Source organism: Mytilus edulis, chromosome 14 (genome assembly GCF_963676685.1).
Source record: "Mytilus edulis chromosome 14, xbMytEdul2.2, whole genome shotgun sequence".
In the NCBI taxonomy this organism is placed as follows: Eukaryota; Metazoa; Mollusca; class Bivalvia; order Mytilida; family Mytilidae; genus Mytilus; species Mytilus edulis.
In genome coordinates, this window is record NC_092357.1 from 12,463,431 (window position 1) to 12,482,451 (window position 19,021).

Sequence of the window (19,021 nt, forward strand, 5' to 3'; positions counted from 1 at the left end):
CACAATATCATAACGTAGCAATGATTAAGAGGTGGATAATGAGGAAGACTCAGGCACGTCTGACTCGGAGGAAGAAATCATAATTCCGCATTTTAAAAAGAAGAGTTCATGGATTCCAAAACCTAGTAAATATGCTACACTAGAAGATGTTATCGACAAAATCAAATCGAATGTTGTTCATCTAGCTAGCAACAAGTACTCGTAATTTTATAACACCTCTCCTGACGAGAACAAAGCCATACAATCGCTAAGAAACCGAGATGATATTGTGATAAAACCAGCAGACAAGGGCAGTGCAATTGTGATAATGGACAAAGCTAACTACATCGCGGAAGCAGTGCGTCAGCTCTCTGATGAGAGATTCTATAAGAAGTTAGACTATGACCCTACTTCCGAGTTTAGCTCCAAAATTATCACTGCGTTACAAACCATATACAATGACGGTCACATAGATGAGGATACAATTGGTTATTTAAAACCAGAGAATGCCAAGCCTGGTCGATTGTATCTTCTTCCCAAAATACACAAGGTTAACAACCCTGGTAGACCCATTGTATCCGCAAACGGCCATCCGACTGAGAAAATCTCGGAAATCGTCGATTTTCATTTGAGATCTCATGTAAAAAATCTTCCTTCCCACATTCAAGACACTACAGATTATCTTCGTAAAATGGAATCCATGAACCCTCTTCCTCCGGTAACCCTCCTTGTCACTTTAGATGTCACCACATTGTATACCAACATACCTCATGATGACGGCATACACTCTTGTAGGGAAATATGGGACTCGCGCAACATTTTAGAACCAAATACTTAATGTTTAGTCCAGCTGCTAACTCTGGTCCTGAAATGCAACATTTTCACCTTTAATGGTGAGCATTACCTTCAAATAAACGGGACAGCGATGGGGACGAACATGGCACTGTCTTACGCCAATATTTTCATGGGCAAATTAGAAAAACAAATTATTGCAGCATCTTTATCCAAACCTTTGTCTTGGTTTCGTTTCATTGATGATGTTGACATGAAATGGATTGAATTCCAACAAAAACTGGATGATTTCATCAGACATGCAAACAACGCCCACCATTTAATAAAATTTACGTATGTAATTTCCGACTCTAAGATATCTTTCTCAGACACAATAACATCTATAAATGACGGTGTCATATCAACAGACCTCTACTGTAAACCCACAGATAAACACCAGTAACTTTCTCCCCAAAGCTGTCACCCCAAACACTGAACATAAAGTATCCCGTACAATCAAGATCTTAGAGTCAAGCGAATTTGCTCCTCTGAAGAGGCTGTCACGAAACGGTTACAGGAACCTCGCGTATTTTTGACAAAACGTGGTTATAAGAAATTGGACATAGATACGGGATTTGCGCGCGCTAACAATAACAGACGCAATGACCGCTTACAGTACAAACGGAAGAGGCGCAGCAAAATAGTCCCGTTTGTTCTAACATACAATCCACCCCTTACTAACCATACACGTTTGATCCGTCCCAATTGGCAAACTATTGCCAAACACCCTAAATTATCCGAGATCTTTCCCAATCCTCCTGTCTTAGCTTTTCAGAGACCAGCAAGTCTGAAAGACTTATTTGTTAGAGCAGTCGTCTCCTCAAATATAAGCTGTTCAATTGCAGGATGGTGCAAGTCATGTGGTAACAGACGTTGTCTGAGTTGTCAACAAATACTAAATACTCAAACATTTACTTGCCACTCGACAGGGTCTGTGTACACTTTATTTTGCAATGTAACTTGCAAAACCCAGAATGTTGTATACCTCCGTCAGTGTCGATGTGGCATGCAGTATGTTGGCGAGACAGATCAGCCATTCAACAAACGCATGAATGGTCATCGAAGTGACTACACTTGCAAGCCCGATCTACCCGTAAGTCGTCATTTGAGATCACCTGGGCACACACAAGCTGATCTCAAAAACCTTACCATTACAATCATAGACCACAACGAGGGTTGGTCGAAGGTTGACAGAGTCGCTCGGGAAATATTTTGGATAAGAAAGTTACGGACAGTTTCCCAAGAGGGCATCAATGAAAAAACCTAGAATGAGTCCCTCATTTTCCTGTCATCACTTGTTTCCAGTAACTCCGGCTTTAGTACTGGCTTTACAGTTCGAAATTTTTTTTTTAAATACCAGTTTAAATTTCAGGGCTCCATTCATTCGGGATGGATGTATAAGTACGTAGCCACGTTCAATTATTTTAACTCATTAGATAAAACTTATTTTTCTAATCATTGTTAGACTGCTATTCGTTTGGGAGGCTTAAATGTGTAGTTATACCAACTTGAATCGGTTAGGACATTTTTGATTTTTTTGTTTGCGAACTGCCCTCAATGCAGTTATAACATCTAAACTGTCACAACCTTTGACAATTTAGAGTTGTGTCAGTTCACATCGAAAATAACTATTTTCATTTGGCATATCTTTGTAATCTTTGCGCCGTGTTTGGAAATTTTAAAATTGTATCAGCGTCTGTGGTGTTCGCTTAAATTGTATAAATTTCAAGATTTAGAAAGAGTTTCTCATTTTGAATATATTTACATGATTCATTTGACATCGAGCTATTATTGATGAAGGATATCTGTTATCCGAAATATATAATATTTGTTACTTTCATACTTATTTAATGGTGATGTTGTCCCCTTTTTGACTTGTTATATATTATATTTTGTAGTGTACAGAATCATATTACATGATCCATCGCCCTGTAAGATTAATCGGTGATTATTTATTCAGTCATTATATATATATATATATATGATTCTAAATTGAAAGCTTCGTTCAAACCTATGATTGCATTGGATAAAAACCGCAATTTGTATCCGTGTGCATGTAAAACAAATTTCGTTTTAGAAGGGTCTAAATACAGCATAAACAACATTTTCCAAAAGACCAAAAAAGTGAAAAAGTATATTTAAACAAAACGCATTTGACTAACAGGTCGAACAACTGATGTTCTTAAACCCTGCTGACTGCCATTGGCGATTGCCAAATAAAATAGATCACGAGATGTAACAAAATGAATCTTAATATAAATTTAATACTAAACAGAAAACGATAAACTTGCGGCCAAGATGTTATGCCACACACATAAGGTGTCAATATGTATATATATATATATATATATACAACTCGTCTAAACATCAACCCAACAATGTTAGATCTGTAAATTTGCCTTCGCAAATTTTTGGTTCTTCCCTCGCCGGGATATATATATACGACTCGTCTAAACATCAACCCAACAATGTTAGATCTGTAAATTTGCTTTCGCAAATTTTTGGTTCTTCCCTCGCCGGGATTCGAACCCATGCTACTGTGATATCGTGACACCAAATCGCCTGCACTGCAGCCGTCCCGCTAGACCACACGACCACCTGGGCTCTCATAAAAGAGCTTTCGCTGGCCATGTGTTACCTTTCCACGTCAGTGTTAATCTAGCGGCGTACTACAGTACATGATATATAAGGCATGAAGATGTTATTGTTACAGATCAGCTGAATTATCTATAGTAAAGGATCCTACAAATTAATGTAAGATACAGTCACAGAAAATAATTATATTTATAAGTACGTCTGAGTCATATATATATATATATCGTTAATCACCACGAAATAAGTGTTTCAGTATGTAAAAATACAAGTTGATAATTTGGTAATTAATCATATATATTAACTTGATATAACAGTTGTTATGATTTTCCCATGGATTAATGGCATTCAGAATCAGATAAAATATTATTCAATTTTATCCCGGATAAGAAAAAAATAACACTACACAGGTCATTATTATATGCCTAAAAACTCCTTTCAAGTAAGCTTGGTATCCGGGTTGTTATTTCTATAAGTTTTATAAAGGAGTAAGTTCGGTACGGTAAGTGCAATATTTGGCCCCAATTATAAAGTTCATGGTTACAAGACAATAATTGTTTTAAGTTGCCTTAAAGACATGTGAGAAAGTTAAACATAGCTGTTTTTGTCAAAGTTTAATTCTAGCACGTTGATCTTTACATCCCAAAAAGGTCAAGATAAAATTCAGAATGGAGATGGGGAATGTGTAAAAGAGACAACAACCCGACCATAGAAAAAAAAAGAAAAAAGAAAAAAAACAGCAGAAAGTCACCAACAGGTCTTCAATGTAACGCGAAATTTCCGAATCCGGATGCGTCCTTCAGCTGGCCCCTAAACAAATATATACTAGTTCAGTGATTATGAACGCCATACTAATTTCCAAATTGTACACAAGAAACTAAAATTAAAATAGTACAAGACTAACAAAGGCCAGAGACTCCTGACTTGGAACAGGCGCTAACATGCGGCGGGGTTTAACATGTTTATGAGATCTCAACCCTCCCCCTATACCTCTAGCCAATGTAGAAAAGTAAATGCATAACAATACGCACATTTAAAATTCAATTCAAGAGAAGTCCGAGTCTGATGTCAAAAGATGTAACAAAAGAAAATAAACCAAATGACAATTAAAAACCAATTGTTCAGAGAACAATTGAAGGTCTTTCCATCAAAACAATATATTTTGATATGAAAAGTTGTGAAACTAAGTTTAAAATGTCATTTCAATCGTCAAATGATAGCTCCTAGTAAGCTGATTCCAAAAATATATTGTTTCCATACATTTTTTTTAAATAAGGGAGATAATTTGTTACTTCCGGTTTGAAAAATGTTACTTCCGATTATATTTGAATATTTACTTGACACTGATTCCAAAAATATCTGGTTCTATATACTTTTATATTAATAAAGTACAAAAAAATAGATATTTCCGGTTTAAAAAAGGTCACTTCCGGTTGTTTTTTACAAGGTTAAATGGTTTGATACCTTTTTCTAAAAGTTGTATATCTTTATCATGTATACATATAGAATAAAAGCAAAGGTCAAAATCTAGAACGTCAAATTAAGCTATGACCTTGAGATCAATTTCAAGGTCATAAACCAAGGACCTCAAATCAAAAGACCATAGGTCTTTATTATATTTAGTTAATGAGTTATATCACCAAACGCGTATTTTTAAATACAAGAGGGGAGAAAACTCCCTTTTACATTCAACGTACGCTTGCAATCAAAATTTACATCTTACGACATGTCGCAACTAACAATTTAGTAAAAATAATTTGTTGATATCTTATACAGTCTTTGGATATAAGTGAAAATAAGCCAAATTCAAATATTAGAATATGACCTTGACCTTTGACCTTGACCTAATTTTCATTTTTTGGGACCAAGGACCTCAAATCAAAAGATCCTAGGTCTCTATCACTTATGATTTATAAGATAGAAATTCATATCACTTATATCAGATGCATAAGGGGAAATAACTCTCATATGGAGCGGTCAATTCGCTTCGGTCAAAATAGGACAAATCATGCGAAGGATATAACGAGCAATTTTGTAAAATAAATTTGTCATAATCTTTTACGGTTGCGAAGGAGATGCGCTAACAAGGAAAACAGTGTTTGGGGAGATAACTCCTACAAAGAAAAGTATTCGTTTACGCAGGGTAAATTTCAAAAGCGCATAAACTGTTCGATATCATATACCAAATATCTAAGCGACATATTGCGAAACAAATGTTTATCGCAAGAACAAAATTAGGCGGAAGAAAAAAAAAATAATCAGAAGAAAAACAATAGGTCTTTCCACAGAAAAGTGGAAAGACCTAATAATACATAACTAACAACAGACTACAAGGGATTTTGGTGAAATTTGACAAAATCAGCTGGATTTCAACCAAATAAAGGACCAGGAAACATAGAGCGCAGGCGTCGACAAGCTTAATATTCAAATAAGACATGTTAAATGTGTTCACAAATATTATTTTAAAAGATCTTTGTTGAGGACGTATGCGCTCTATGTTTCCTGTCTAATAATCAATGGAAATTTACCCATTTTCATTGATTTTTTCGTGAAAAATCAATGCGAGTACAACTTGTGACGTCATAATGAAACGCAGAAACGTAAAATGTTCAACAAAATGGCTTATATCCTATCTAGTCAATGTATAAATTATAATTTATCGTGATATTGGTCAATAAATCCGAATTTGAAATTTACGCTAAAGAAGAGGGCCATTTTAGGACCTTATCGGACATACTCCGTTGATGCATGTTTAACCAGTGACGAATAGTCGGGTATAAATGGCCAGGACATGATAAATATGAAAGAATTAAATTCAGAAAACAAACAGCCTTATTAATAACAAATAAAGTAACAAAGTAGAGATAAAGTATAGTTACAGTCGTTAGTTGGTTTCTATATGCTTTACAAGATAATATTTTTATACTGTAAACCTTAACATTAGTTTCCTCCCTTGTAATTTGTATTTTTTTCCATTTCGGCTTTCACTGCTTCTTGTGTAAAATGTATTTAACTTGAGTTGTAAGATCTGTTGAAACCGTAGTTTTATTCATATCCTCCTACTTATATTACAAATTAAACAGCTCTATCTAAACTGACTGTAATGTTTAACTTCGATAGAAAATACTTCAAAATTTCATTGTGGAAATAAACTTTCAATATCAAGATCAGTTTTTTGTTGATTTGTCCTCGTTTGTTTTACTGCTTTAAAGACTTTCCACAATTTGAACAATGAGTTTAGTAAAGAATCCAGGTAATGAAGAGTCATGCAAGGTATATTGACCTCCTTTTTTCACCTGGTGTCAGTAATGGGACTTATAATTAATAAAAAGTGCAGTCTTGGTGATTTAATATTTTTTATTTACTATCAGTCAATACACATCACGGTATAAAACTTTCATTTGAGATAATAAATAGCATAGTTGTGTGGTTATGCAGTTTTTACATCAGGCCATATTATCTGCCAAATACATGGAATGACGCAATGCTATAAAGGGTACAAATCAAATAATTGCATTAAATATTCATGACGAGATTTTTTTTTAGTAATACATATGTTTCATGTACAACAATTTAGAACATTTATTATATGAAAGCATATTATCAGGTCGTGAAGATCTAAATTTTCTCGGCGTTCTAAATATTTTACCTTAAGTTTAATGTCATAGAAACAATGTATATCCTGAATTGTACATTTAAATGCAAACTCATAGACAAGTACATTTTGGCTAAAAATGGCCTAAATATATCATGTTTATTTTTCTTTCAGAAACATTTTTTATTTTTGCAAATTTGTTGGTTTGTTTAGGTAAACAAGTACATCAAAAGCACTATTTTGTGTCATAGTAGGGCTACTTTTACATACGTTCTAAATAATTGGTGGTTTAAAAGATCTAATTTTACATCAACTACACATTCTTTTTTTTCAATTTGAGTGATGACACAGATTTCAAATAATTGGTGGTTTAAAAGATCTAATTTTACATCAACTACACATTCTTTTTTTTCAATTTGAGTGATGACACAGATTTCAAATTTTTAGAACTTTTTAACGTCACATTACATTCAAATGTAATGTACAATTGAACATTTCTTATTCAAAAACTCCAACCTTTTGTGTATATATTTTAGAGTTCTGTATTTTGTCAACACCTGTTTGTTGCACCATATCTTCATTTGGAAAATTTATCGAGCTATTTTCTGAGCGTCACTGTTGTCATATATAAACAGACATGACATAGTATCTAAGCATCCTAGTTTATAAAATGTAATATATGATTGTTCCTGAAGACGGAAAATCCAGAAAAGGCTCTTCAGATTCGCGAAATGTATTGGATGTCAAAATGGAAAACAATTGTTGATGAAACAAGACACTTACTATCAGGCATTTATCTTGGTATCTGTATACAACCTTACCTTAACCTTTATTCTCTCCGCGCCAGAAGTCGCATAAAGGCTCCACGCTGCATTTCTGCCATTTTTGTTATCTTTTGCCGCTGTTCTGGCCACGTTCCAACTTGTCCATTATTGTTGGTTCCTTTCTCTCTCTGTTGTCTCCTCTGAGTAGTTTTTGGCCTTCCTCTAGTTCTTTTCCCTTCATGTGCTCATTGTAGTGCTATATAGCTGATGTTGGCTTTTTCACGCCTTAATATGTGTCCTATCCATGTCCACCGTCTCCTTCTGATTTCAAAACTTATGTTTCTGGTGTTAGCAATTTCGTTTACTGTTTTGTTTTTTTGTTTTACTTTGCCATCTTATTTTTAGGATCTTTCTTAGGCATTGGTTTTCTACAGTATTAAGGTTTTTTTCTTCAAGGTTTGTAAATTTCATGTTTCGAATTCATACAATAATACAGGTCTAACTTAGGATGTATACAGGTGTATTTTTGTTTTTCGGCAAATTCCTCTTTTATACCATATATTTCTTAGGCGATGGAATGTCGCTTTTGCTTTCTGTATTCTGTTCTTGATGTCGCTACTACCTCCCCCTCTGTGTCTATGACTGCTCAAAGGTATATGAACTTGTCCTCATCTTCTACATTCTCGTTGTATAGTGTTATCAAATCTTTACTCTGTGTATGTTTTGATCTAAGAGTTTTACATTTTTTAGGGATAAGTTTTATTCTAACTCTTTCAGTTCCAATTTTTATGAAAGTAGTGTAATGTCGTCAGCAAAGTCATGATCTTTTAGAACAGTATAAAAGTTCCATCTTATCCCTCTGGCTTTATCTTTTTTTTTTTAAACATTCATAAATTCTTTATTGCACTCTTTGCTGTTTTAACAAATTACTTAATGTACAGCATTCCATCAAGTATCCCTGTTACATACAATTATAACTGATATCCAGGGAGAATATACAGTAAAACTTATCTTATTTAATACATAGCCATTTAATACATTTCTATTTTCTATAATTACTTAAATAATACATAATATCATATAAAATCTTATCGAAGTTTTTAATGATGTTACAGACATTGTGTCGTGAAGTTTACGGAGAAAATCCGTTATCGGTTTTTTTAATAGAATTTTGAAACATGAAAATATGAATGAGATACAGCGTGGTTACTGTTTCTGTTAATTTTTGTTAATTCATACCGTTGGATTTATAAAATTCTTTGGAAGTGTTTGTTAGTACTAAAGAATGGTAAGTAAAATATGATGGCTTTATCTGCATTTTTTTTTCGTATGATCCAGTTTATGACTATAAGGAAAAATAAACTGACATTATACAACCCTGTCTCACTCCTGATTTTATCTCAAACCGTTCTGATGTTTCTCCCTGGTCAAAACGGTACACTTAAATCCAGTATATATTCCCTTTATGATTCTTATGGTCTTTTTTGGCATTCCGTAGCTCTTCATGATATACCATAGACTCTCTCGGTGGACTGAGTCAAATGTTTTTTCGAAGTCAATAAAAAGTATGATTAAAGCTGCCCTCCATTCATCTATTGGCTCAAGTGTGTTTCGAAGGATAAAAATCTGTTCAGTTGTTCCTCTTTTTTGGTTTAAATCATGCCTGCTCATTCCTTAATCTTTTGTCTATTCCTTCTTTTATTTTTTCTATAAGCATTCTGCAGTATACTTTACTGAAAACAGGTAAAAGATTCACTCCCCTCCAGTTTGTTACAATCTGGCATATCGCCTTTCTTAAAGATCTTGCAAATCAATCACTTTTTCCAGTCTGATTGTTATTTTTCTTCTTCCCATAGGCCGGTTAATATTTCTGCCATTTTCTCTGCTGTAAGGTCCATGTCTACCATTTTAACTGCCTCGGTGTATATATCTACGGCACTTTTATATTTCAACACTGGATCTTCTATGTTTCCTTTATCCAGTACTTGGAATCTGTTTTTTCACTTCAAGATTGTACTTTTCCCTTACATCCATATTGTTTAGCTTGTTAAGGTCATATCTCTCTCTTTTGCATTTGTTTTGTCACCTTTATTTCTTTCCAGTTTGATCATCATCTTTGTTCTTACTAAGTAGTGGTCAGTATACATATCTGATCCTCTCATTACTTTTGTATCTAATATTTATGTCCTCATGTCCCTACGTACCTTTATATGATCTATCTGATTTGTTTTTTTCCATTGAATGATTTCCATGTTACTTTATGTATTTTCTTATGAGGGAAGATGGAGCCTGTTATGATGAGGCCGTTGATCTGTATCCAAAGTCTGCTTATAATTACGTTTGAATATACGTTTTTGTTTGGTTTCTTACAGTTGATATGTTTCTCTAGCTATCAGATTTTAACCCGGATTTGCTTTTCTCGAGTTTTGAACAGCGGTATACTACTGTTGCCTGTATTTATACTGAAATGTAAAACTTGCATTTGTACATGTGTTTCAAATTACACAGAACTTTCTTAAACTGTGTTTGTTTAACTACTTTTTAAATCAATCCAAAATGTTATTTGTAAACATGTTTTATTTTACTGAATTGCAGATTTTAAATTATTATTATAGATTTTTGTTCAATCTATTGTACTTCAAACTGAATCTATGTATCTGTATTGTTATATTTTTATATAGACAATTTGAAATGTGTTCACTAATAGTGTATTGCCATAATTGGTCAATGACTCATAAAATTAAAAGTAAATATAAATCGGTGTCGTTGATCGTGAACTTTCGAATAAATCAACGAGGCATAGCGATGTTAAAATGTAAACCAAATCATTTACTTTAAATAAGAATGTCGATTCAAATCATAACATTGAATGTATACGGCTTACGTGATAACAAAAAAAAAAATTTAGTATTAAATTGGTTAGCGAACAAAAAATTATGATTTGATTTGTCTACAATAAACACATTGAACAGCGAATGATATAATAAAGTGGCAAAATGAATGGAAAATAATGAGCAATGCAAGTGTTTGGAACTGCGGAACTAGTGATTCTCGTGATGTCTCTATTTTACAAACAAAAAATTGTCCAGGCGAAGTTGTGTTTGATAATACTAACTCACAAAACGGTCGAATAATAAAATGTTGCATAAAAACGGAAAGTGCGATTTATCATATTTCAAATACTAACAATAGCGGCGTCGACAGGAAACGGCTGTTTGAATCATTTCATATTTTTTGGGGTAATTTCACAACCGATAGTGTAGATCATTACAATATTATGGTAGGTGATTTTAAATGTACTCTTAACAAAACAAATGATAGAAATCCTTCTCAATCTCGTGATGATATTGGTACAAAGGAATTACTTTTTTTAGTGTCACAATATGATCTTACAGACATATGGAGAGATAGGTATCCAAAGACAAAAGGTATACGTTTCAGAGAGGAAATTCTAAGTCTAGAATCGACTATATCTTTTGTGATAAAAGTCTCTTAAATAAAGTTTACAATGTTGGAATCTCGAATTGTCATTTTAGCGATCATGATCTTGTGTCGGTATAAATAAACCTTGATGAAGTACAAAGAGGCCCGGGTATATGAATAATGAATATAAATACAATAAAAAGTGAAGAATTTAAGAATGCATTCAAAATTTGGTGGGAAACTTTGAAAACTGCAAAAAAATAGGTTCGAAAAAATACAAGATTGGTGGGATGTCACAAAATAAAAAATAAAAAAATTAACAATGGAAAACATTAAATAAAAAATCACAAAAAAGTTATAATATTAACCTTGAGCAGAAATTAGAAAAAAACTAAAATTAAACAGTAATAACTCTGTTGAGGTTGAAAATAAGATTTCAGAAATAGAATCGCTAATTAAAAATTACTGTGAGAACAAATCAGAGGCGTCAAAAATAAGGACGCGTGTTAAATGGACGGAAGAAGGTGAAAAATCGTCTAGCTACTTTTTCAATCTTGAAAAGCAAACCGGTGAAAATAAATTATGGAGTCGAATAAAAACAGAAAATGGGCATTATAAACACAATATGGTGAAATACTAAATAAACAAGTTAACTTTTATTCAAATATATTTAAATTTATTTAGTTCCGAGTGATGGCATTTGGAAAATGCTCAATATTTAACAAGTCATATCGAAAACAAACTTAATGACGACGACAAACAGTTACTAGACCGTGAAATTAACGCGGAGGAAATAATGAAAGGGAGACGAGAAAACATACGGAACTGGCGCCCTCTTACACTACTGAATTGAGATTATAAAATTATAGTAAAAATACGAGCAGAAAGATTAAAAAAGCTTATTCATCCCGACCAAAAAGCGTTTGTAAAAGGCAGACATATAACGGAAGCAAATAGAATGATACAGGATATCATAGAATATATTGATAGTGAGGATGAAGAGGGTATAACTGTCTTTCTTGGCCAACAAAAGGCTTTTGATAGGATTGAATGGGGATGGCTAGACTTCGTTAAGAAGGAATTTAATTTTGGGGACAATTTTCGTGGTTGGGTTCAAATGCTATTAAAACGTGCTACGACATGTATAAAAAACAAATGGTTACGTCTCTCAATAATTTTCAATTTCTAGATCAGCCAGGCAGGGCTGTCCTATAGCCCCTTTTTATATATATATTAGTAGCAGAGCCTCTGGCCTGTGCAATAAGGGCAGAAAAAGACATTGCAGGTATTATGTTGCCCGGGGAAGAAAATGGAGAACTAATAGAAACCAATTGCAAATTGAATATGTTTGCTGATGACACGCAATTATTTAATAAAAATGAAAATTTTGTTAGAAAATCTTTTGAAATATTAGACAAATATGAAAAGGCATCGGGTTCAAAAATTAATTACGAAAAGACTAAGGGAATGAATAGTGGCGCAAATTAACGCAGACGGCCTACTTTTAAAAAGATAAGCTGGATAACAGATAACATAAAAACACTAGGTATTCATCATGGTTATAACATTGGTAACGACAAAATATGGAAATCAATATTGGAAAAAGTACAAAATTGTGTACACATCTGGAAAAGAAGAAAATTGATATACTCCGGGAAATTCCTTATTGTTAAAAATTTAATTATTTCAGTGTGTGGTTATGAATAAGAAATTAGAGGTTTACCTGAAAAATATATAAAAAACTTAAATAAGATAATATGGGATTTTATTGGGATAGTAGAGTGAATCAAGTAGACCAGAAGGTTTGTTGTTTAGACGGTAAAAAGGGGGGCATGGGGATGGTAAAATTGGATAGTTGGATAGAAAGTAAAAATATCGAATCAATATATTCGATATTACACAAGCCATTATCAAGTTGGAATGCAATAGGTAAATTTTGGTTAAAAAAATTGATAAAAAAATTGCAGATAAACTTTTTCTGTGTAGATGTTCAGACCTTTCAGGTCTTGAGATAAAAAAACTACCACATTGTTACAAAAACGCCTTACAATCGTGGTCAAAATTGACAAGGATCACACAGGGTATAACTAATGAAATGGAAGTAAAAAAAACAGCCTTTATTTGGAAACTCAAATATTTTATTTTAAGTAAAATATATATTTTATTCCTCTTTTTCCAAAAGTCTTATAAAAACTATTTGACATATGGGATGATAATTCCAATGATTTTAAATCGTACAATGAAATATATCAACAACTTATAGATAAACGCAATTGTATTTCGGAATATTCACGAATTAAAAGTGCTGCACCACAAACTTTAATACAGGTTTTAAGAAATAACGATGTACAACGCACTTTAAAAAACCACAAAATCAAAATGTCTGAAAACTTTGAAATTATAAATCCAGATAACAAAATCATTAAATTCAAAGATTTGACATTAAAATATCTTCACTTAAACTTAAACATAATAGGAGAGTGACATTCAGACCTAAAACATATTTTTAAGGCACCTATCCAACACATAGCTATATTATATGTCATTCGAAAGGAAAACATGTGTAGCTTCCATTTTTCCCGGTCGTAAAAGTGAAATATGGTGCAATTTTTTTTAATTGGGGTCAAAGGTCATTCATAAAAAATTTAAAGAATAACACCTTTGTAATAGTATTTTTTTATTTGAAGCAGCTGGTAATATAGTTAATTCAAATTTTACTTTACACGATACTATGATAAAGTCTCTCTGATTTTTAGTTGCATATCGTTCATGGTTTTGCGATAATTGACGTCATTTTGACGTTTTTACTCTGCTATATGTGAAACTGTTCTGCAATAAAGAGAGTAAAAAGAAGACGTCTTTGTCACATCAACAGTGACAATAGTCTTCTGTTTGTTAACAGCATACAAACCGTGTCAAGATCGGAAATTACTATCGTACATGTTTAATACTACCACAAGCGAAGTTAAAGAGGATACATGAATCACAGTTTAAGTCTGTTCCTCCGTCAGTTCCCACTTGTTTGTGGCCCGTGTCGAATTAAATCAGGTAACTTATACATGTAAACAGATATACAGTTCATCCAAAAACCAATGATTTCAAATATAAAATGCATTGCTTTGAACTATATAACTGATGTTAAACACTTGCTTCATAGATGTATTATGGGATGGCACGTGGTTCTTCATAAATTAAATCAGTTCATTTTGGCATTGGCATTGACATTTGAGCCGTCAACTTTTCAAACATTGTTTGATTCGTGCTTGTTTGGTTTTTGTCCGGTTCATCTCTTTTGAACCGTTGAACCTGGGGTTTCCAAACTAAGTATAAATATACATCATATAATAGAGAATGGTCATAAACTAAAATCAGGTCAATGTGATATTGATCCAATCATAATGGATCCTGCCCGCGACATATATAGCTGCAAAACTAAGTTTACCAATATTCAGATACATAAGTCGGTTTCACAAAAAACTTAAGACAAGATAAATAGTAAGTAAACTGAACTATTCATGACTTACGACCAGTTTTAGTCGTTAGATTCGTTGTGAAACCTACCCCAGATGCAAAATTATAATGCGGTGATGTACAAACTAAAGTTAGGTCCCACGGTGACCTTTTATTTAAAATTTGGGATTATATAATTTGTTAACGTATTTTTTTTATCTGTGCAGTCAAAAAGTTTGCAGTTAGAAATGCAAGCATTGATTTCTTACCAGTATTCAAAACTTAGATATATATAGATATTTATCAACTAATATGGAGGTGAAATTTGCAGGGTTTTATTCGGCTAAATCTATATATAGTTGTTTTTGTAATTCCGGGGGAGTTTCTTTGAATAATCTATTTCTTTAAAAGAAAAGAGATTTATTTAATTCATTACAAAAAATGCAATTTTCAATTTTGTAATTTTTAACAATATAAGACAGTCAAAATTCATCATTTAAAACTGAGCCTCTAAAGCGTTTGCTTTACTGGAATAATTCCTGATACTTCGCTGTTACTGAAATAATTCTGTGTAACAGAGGCTTTCAATGATTTCAGTACATGCACAAGCTCCCTAATGCATATGTTTTTCCTTCACAAGAACACATTTATCAAATCCTGCAGAAAGTATGACGTATTAAGACCATTTTTGTCATCCGTACTCATACATGGGTACACATAATGCCGTATTTGTTTGTTATATGACGCCATGTCTTTGTTTGCTAGCTTTCAGAACATGTAGTTTGAATGATGATGCACTTAGTGGTAGGTGTGACACGATGGCAATTTTTTTGGTTGGAATTCTGATATGTAGCTTGCTCAAATCGTCTTGATTAGACTTATACATACTTATTTTGGGTTTCGGACACTTAAGAGTTTTCTTGGAGCACCGATCTGTAGACGTGTCAATTTGAATTTTGTTTAATTTGTGATAGACCCGCCATCTATTGATGATTTCGAAAGCGTTAAAAGAGAGTTTTCTTAGGAACAAAGATAGATGATGAGCTGTTGGAACCTGTAAGAGCATGAACTGCTGGTAAAGGAACATATATTTAATAAAAAAAACTATACATGCACAATAAACATGGTGCATCGCGAACCATAATTCCCACTGGTTATAAAACTCGTAACCAGCACACAGTTGTTCCATGTCTAGAATACAAAGAAGTGTCAGGTCATCGTTGACCCTCTGACAATAATTCTCTTAAATTGTCAATCCGTATTTAGAATAAGAAGCCTGAAGATATCATAGTATAAGCCCGATACCTTTGATAAGTATGATTAAAAGGACACTATGACTAAATTCTCTGAGGTAAACAACTATAACTTATCGTATGGCCTAAATGAAGAAGCAATAGCCAACACTGTATAATAATCTATAAAGGTTTTGAAACAATTTTAATTAGATACCCAAAAGCTTGATTCATGCTCAAAACTACAAACAAAAGCAAAAATCATAAAAATCAACTAACGACAACCATAATGAATAACAAATCAATTTGAAAGATATCCAGCATATGATCGATTGTTTACGTTAGACACGCGTTTCGTGTACATAAGACTCGTCGGTGACGCTCGAACCAAGTAAAACTTGAAGAATATTTAAAAACACGTAATCCTATTTAAAATACGACTTAGGTTATATGTACGCCTGAGGTAGAACATTTATTGTATTTGAAATATCTACGAAGAATTAAAAATTTGTCAACCGAATTAATAGATATCCCCATATATTAAGGTATTTATAGCATGTCAACATACAGGCCCTAGCACATACACTATGCTTCCTCTAAAATACTGACCAAATTTGAATCATCAATAAGTCTACCGTATGCGATGGTTAAAACGGTAGGAAATTTAAAAGGTGGACATATATCACGTTCAAGTTCATGGGGAAAATATCAGATTGGACACATTTTTGCGTAATTTTAGTTGCAAAACTTAATTGTGCATTGATCAATTGAGAAAGACGTATGTTTCAATAGTTATTCATAATATCTGCCTTTTGTAAGTGCTAATTGACTAAGAATAATAAAATATTGGTTTTCTACCAAGCCTAAAAGAATGTTGACATCTCAGCTTCTATGGTCCTTTGATTATTTTTAATACTTTGCGCCAAATATTTGTACCAAACAAATTGCCTTCATGGTTATTCGTACTCTTTTTCGAAGCGTTTAGGTCCGTTAACTTGAGGGAAACTAACAGAGAAAGCCATTTCGAAAATTTGATTGAAAAAGAGGAGTGTGTGAACGTGTATAAAATCCAGAATAATACAGTGATAACAATATTTATTTAACAAGTATTAGTAATGAACTTACGAACATCATAAATTTGGGTTTCAGGCCGAAAATATCTAAGAAATGAAGAAAAATATGAAAATTGTACCATTTTTATAGAAATTCCAAAAAATGTTACAAAAATCTTATTCTTTTCGCCAAAATTACTTCTTTTATTTTTGAAAAGTATTTTTTTATACATTGACATGTTAAACGTACATAATTTTTGAATTGTGACAACAGAAAATAAAGCTACATGTTATGTTTTCACGCTTCAACACCGTTGGTCATTTTTTAATTTGGAATTATTTCTCGATTTTAATTCAAATTTTACAAAAAATGCATCGTACGATTTTTTTACGACCGACCAAAAAAGGAAGTGCAGATATTATACTATAACATATAAAAAAAATCAGCTGTGTGTTAGGTGGGTGCATTAAAGACACTAACTAAGCGTCTTTTCTGAAAATGTCACTCGCCTATAACTGAGACCCCTAAATATCAGACAAAATGGGAAAAATTGTATAGCAAGTACATAAATTGGGGAAACAATTGGCTAAATCTCAATAAACTAGATATTAATAGAAAAGTTTAAGAATTTCAATGGAAACGTATACACAGGATTATATATACCGAAAACAGACTGCAAAAAATGCGTATGTCATAAGGAAAATGTCACTCATGTGATGAAAATAATAATATTGAAACTTTCGAGCATTTATTTTACCAATGTAACAATGTTAAACCATTGATAGAAACAGTTATCAGAAATTTACAACTGTATAACTTAATTAATAACGATATACTCGTTGAAAAAAGATATTGTATTAGGAGTCTGTTTAGATAATTCGAATAATATAATTGTTAACGCAATAATACTTTATTTTAAATGGGCTATTTCGAAAATACGTAATAAATGCAAATTCGAAAAAAATAAGCTGAGTATGCAGTCTATACAGGCTATGTTAAAATTGCATATGAAAAACGAATTAAAACTACTTTTACTACGGTCAGATATAAAATATATGTAGATTAAAAGTTGAACTCTTTATCGGAAATATGTAGGTAAGTATTTTTAGTTTAACTGCTCTAAACTAACAGTGTGTTTGATTCCATATGTAATAATAATACTATATCTTAGGAAGAACTTAGGGAATAATATTTTTTGTTTGTTTGGTATCGGGGTTTTTTCACAGAAAAAAAGATTTGTACTGTAATTGATATTTGAATCTATGTCCGTGCATATTAATATGTATATTAGTAAAAATATAAAACAACACGTTTAATAATTTATTGCGTCCGAAGCGCTTTTCTGGATTTACCTTCATCAGGAACGCTCAAAGCCAAACATTTGAAATCCAAAGATGTATAAGTACCGAAAATCGTTGAAGAGCTATATGTTAAAAATACCTAAATTAAATAGCCAAATTCATCTAAAGCCAACTTTGCCTGAGGGAGTTGAAACCTTAGTTTCATAATAATTTCAAAATTTATAAACGGACAATTTTAGTAAAGTTTGTTTAATCATGTCAGTACCGAAACACTGACTACTGAGCTGATGATACCCTCGGGGACTGAAAGTCCACCAGCAGAGGTATCGACCCAGTGATGTAAAAATATAAAACAACACGTTTAATAATTTATTGCGTCCGAAGCGCTTTTCTGGATTTACCTTCATCAAGAACGCTCAAAGCCAAACATTTGAAATCCAAAGATGTATAAGTACCGAAAATCGTTGAAGAGCTATATGTTAAAAATACCTAAATTAAATAGCCAAATTCATCTAAAGCCAACTTTGCCTGAGGGAGTTGAAACCTTAGTTTCATAATAATTTCAAAATTTATAAACGGACAATTTTAGTAAAGTTTGTTTAATCATGTCAGTACCGAAGCACTGACTACTGAGCTGATGATACCCTCGGGGACTGAAAGTCCACCAGCAGAGGTATCGACCCAGTGATGTTAAAATATAAAACAACACGTTTAATAATTTATTGCGTCCGAAGCGCTTTTCTGGATTTACCTTCATCAGGAACGCTCAAAGCCAAACATTTGAAATCCAAAGATGTATAA

General features: G+C 32.7%; 1 protein-coding gene across 1 annotated transcript; it reads left to right on the plus strand.

The window, feature by feature from the left end:
* The first annotated feature begins 307 nt into the window (after positions 1–307).
* LOC139503983 (uncharacterized) lies at positions 308–817 on the plus strand. Its single transcript, XM_071294031.1, has one exon. It carries the CDS (start codon positions 308–310, stop codon positions 815–817), a length of 510 nt encoding a protein of 169 aa, XP_071150132.1.
* Positions 818–19,021: the final 18,204 nt, after the last annotated feature.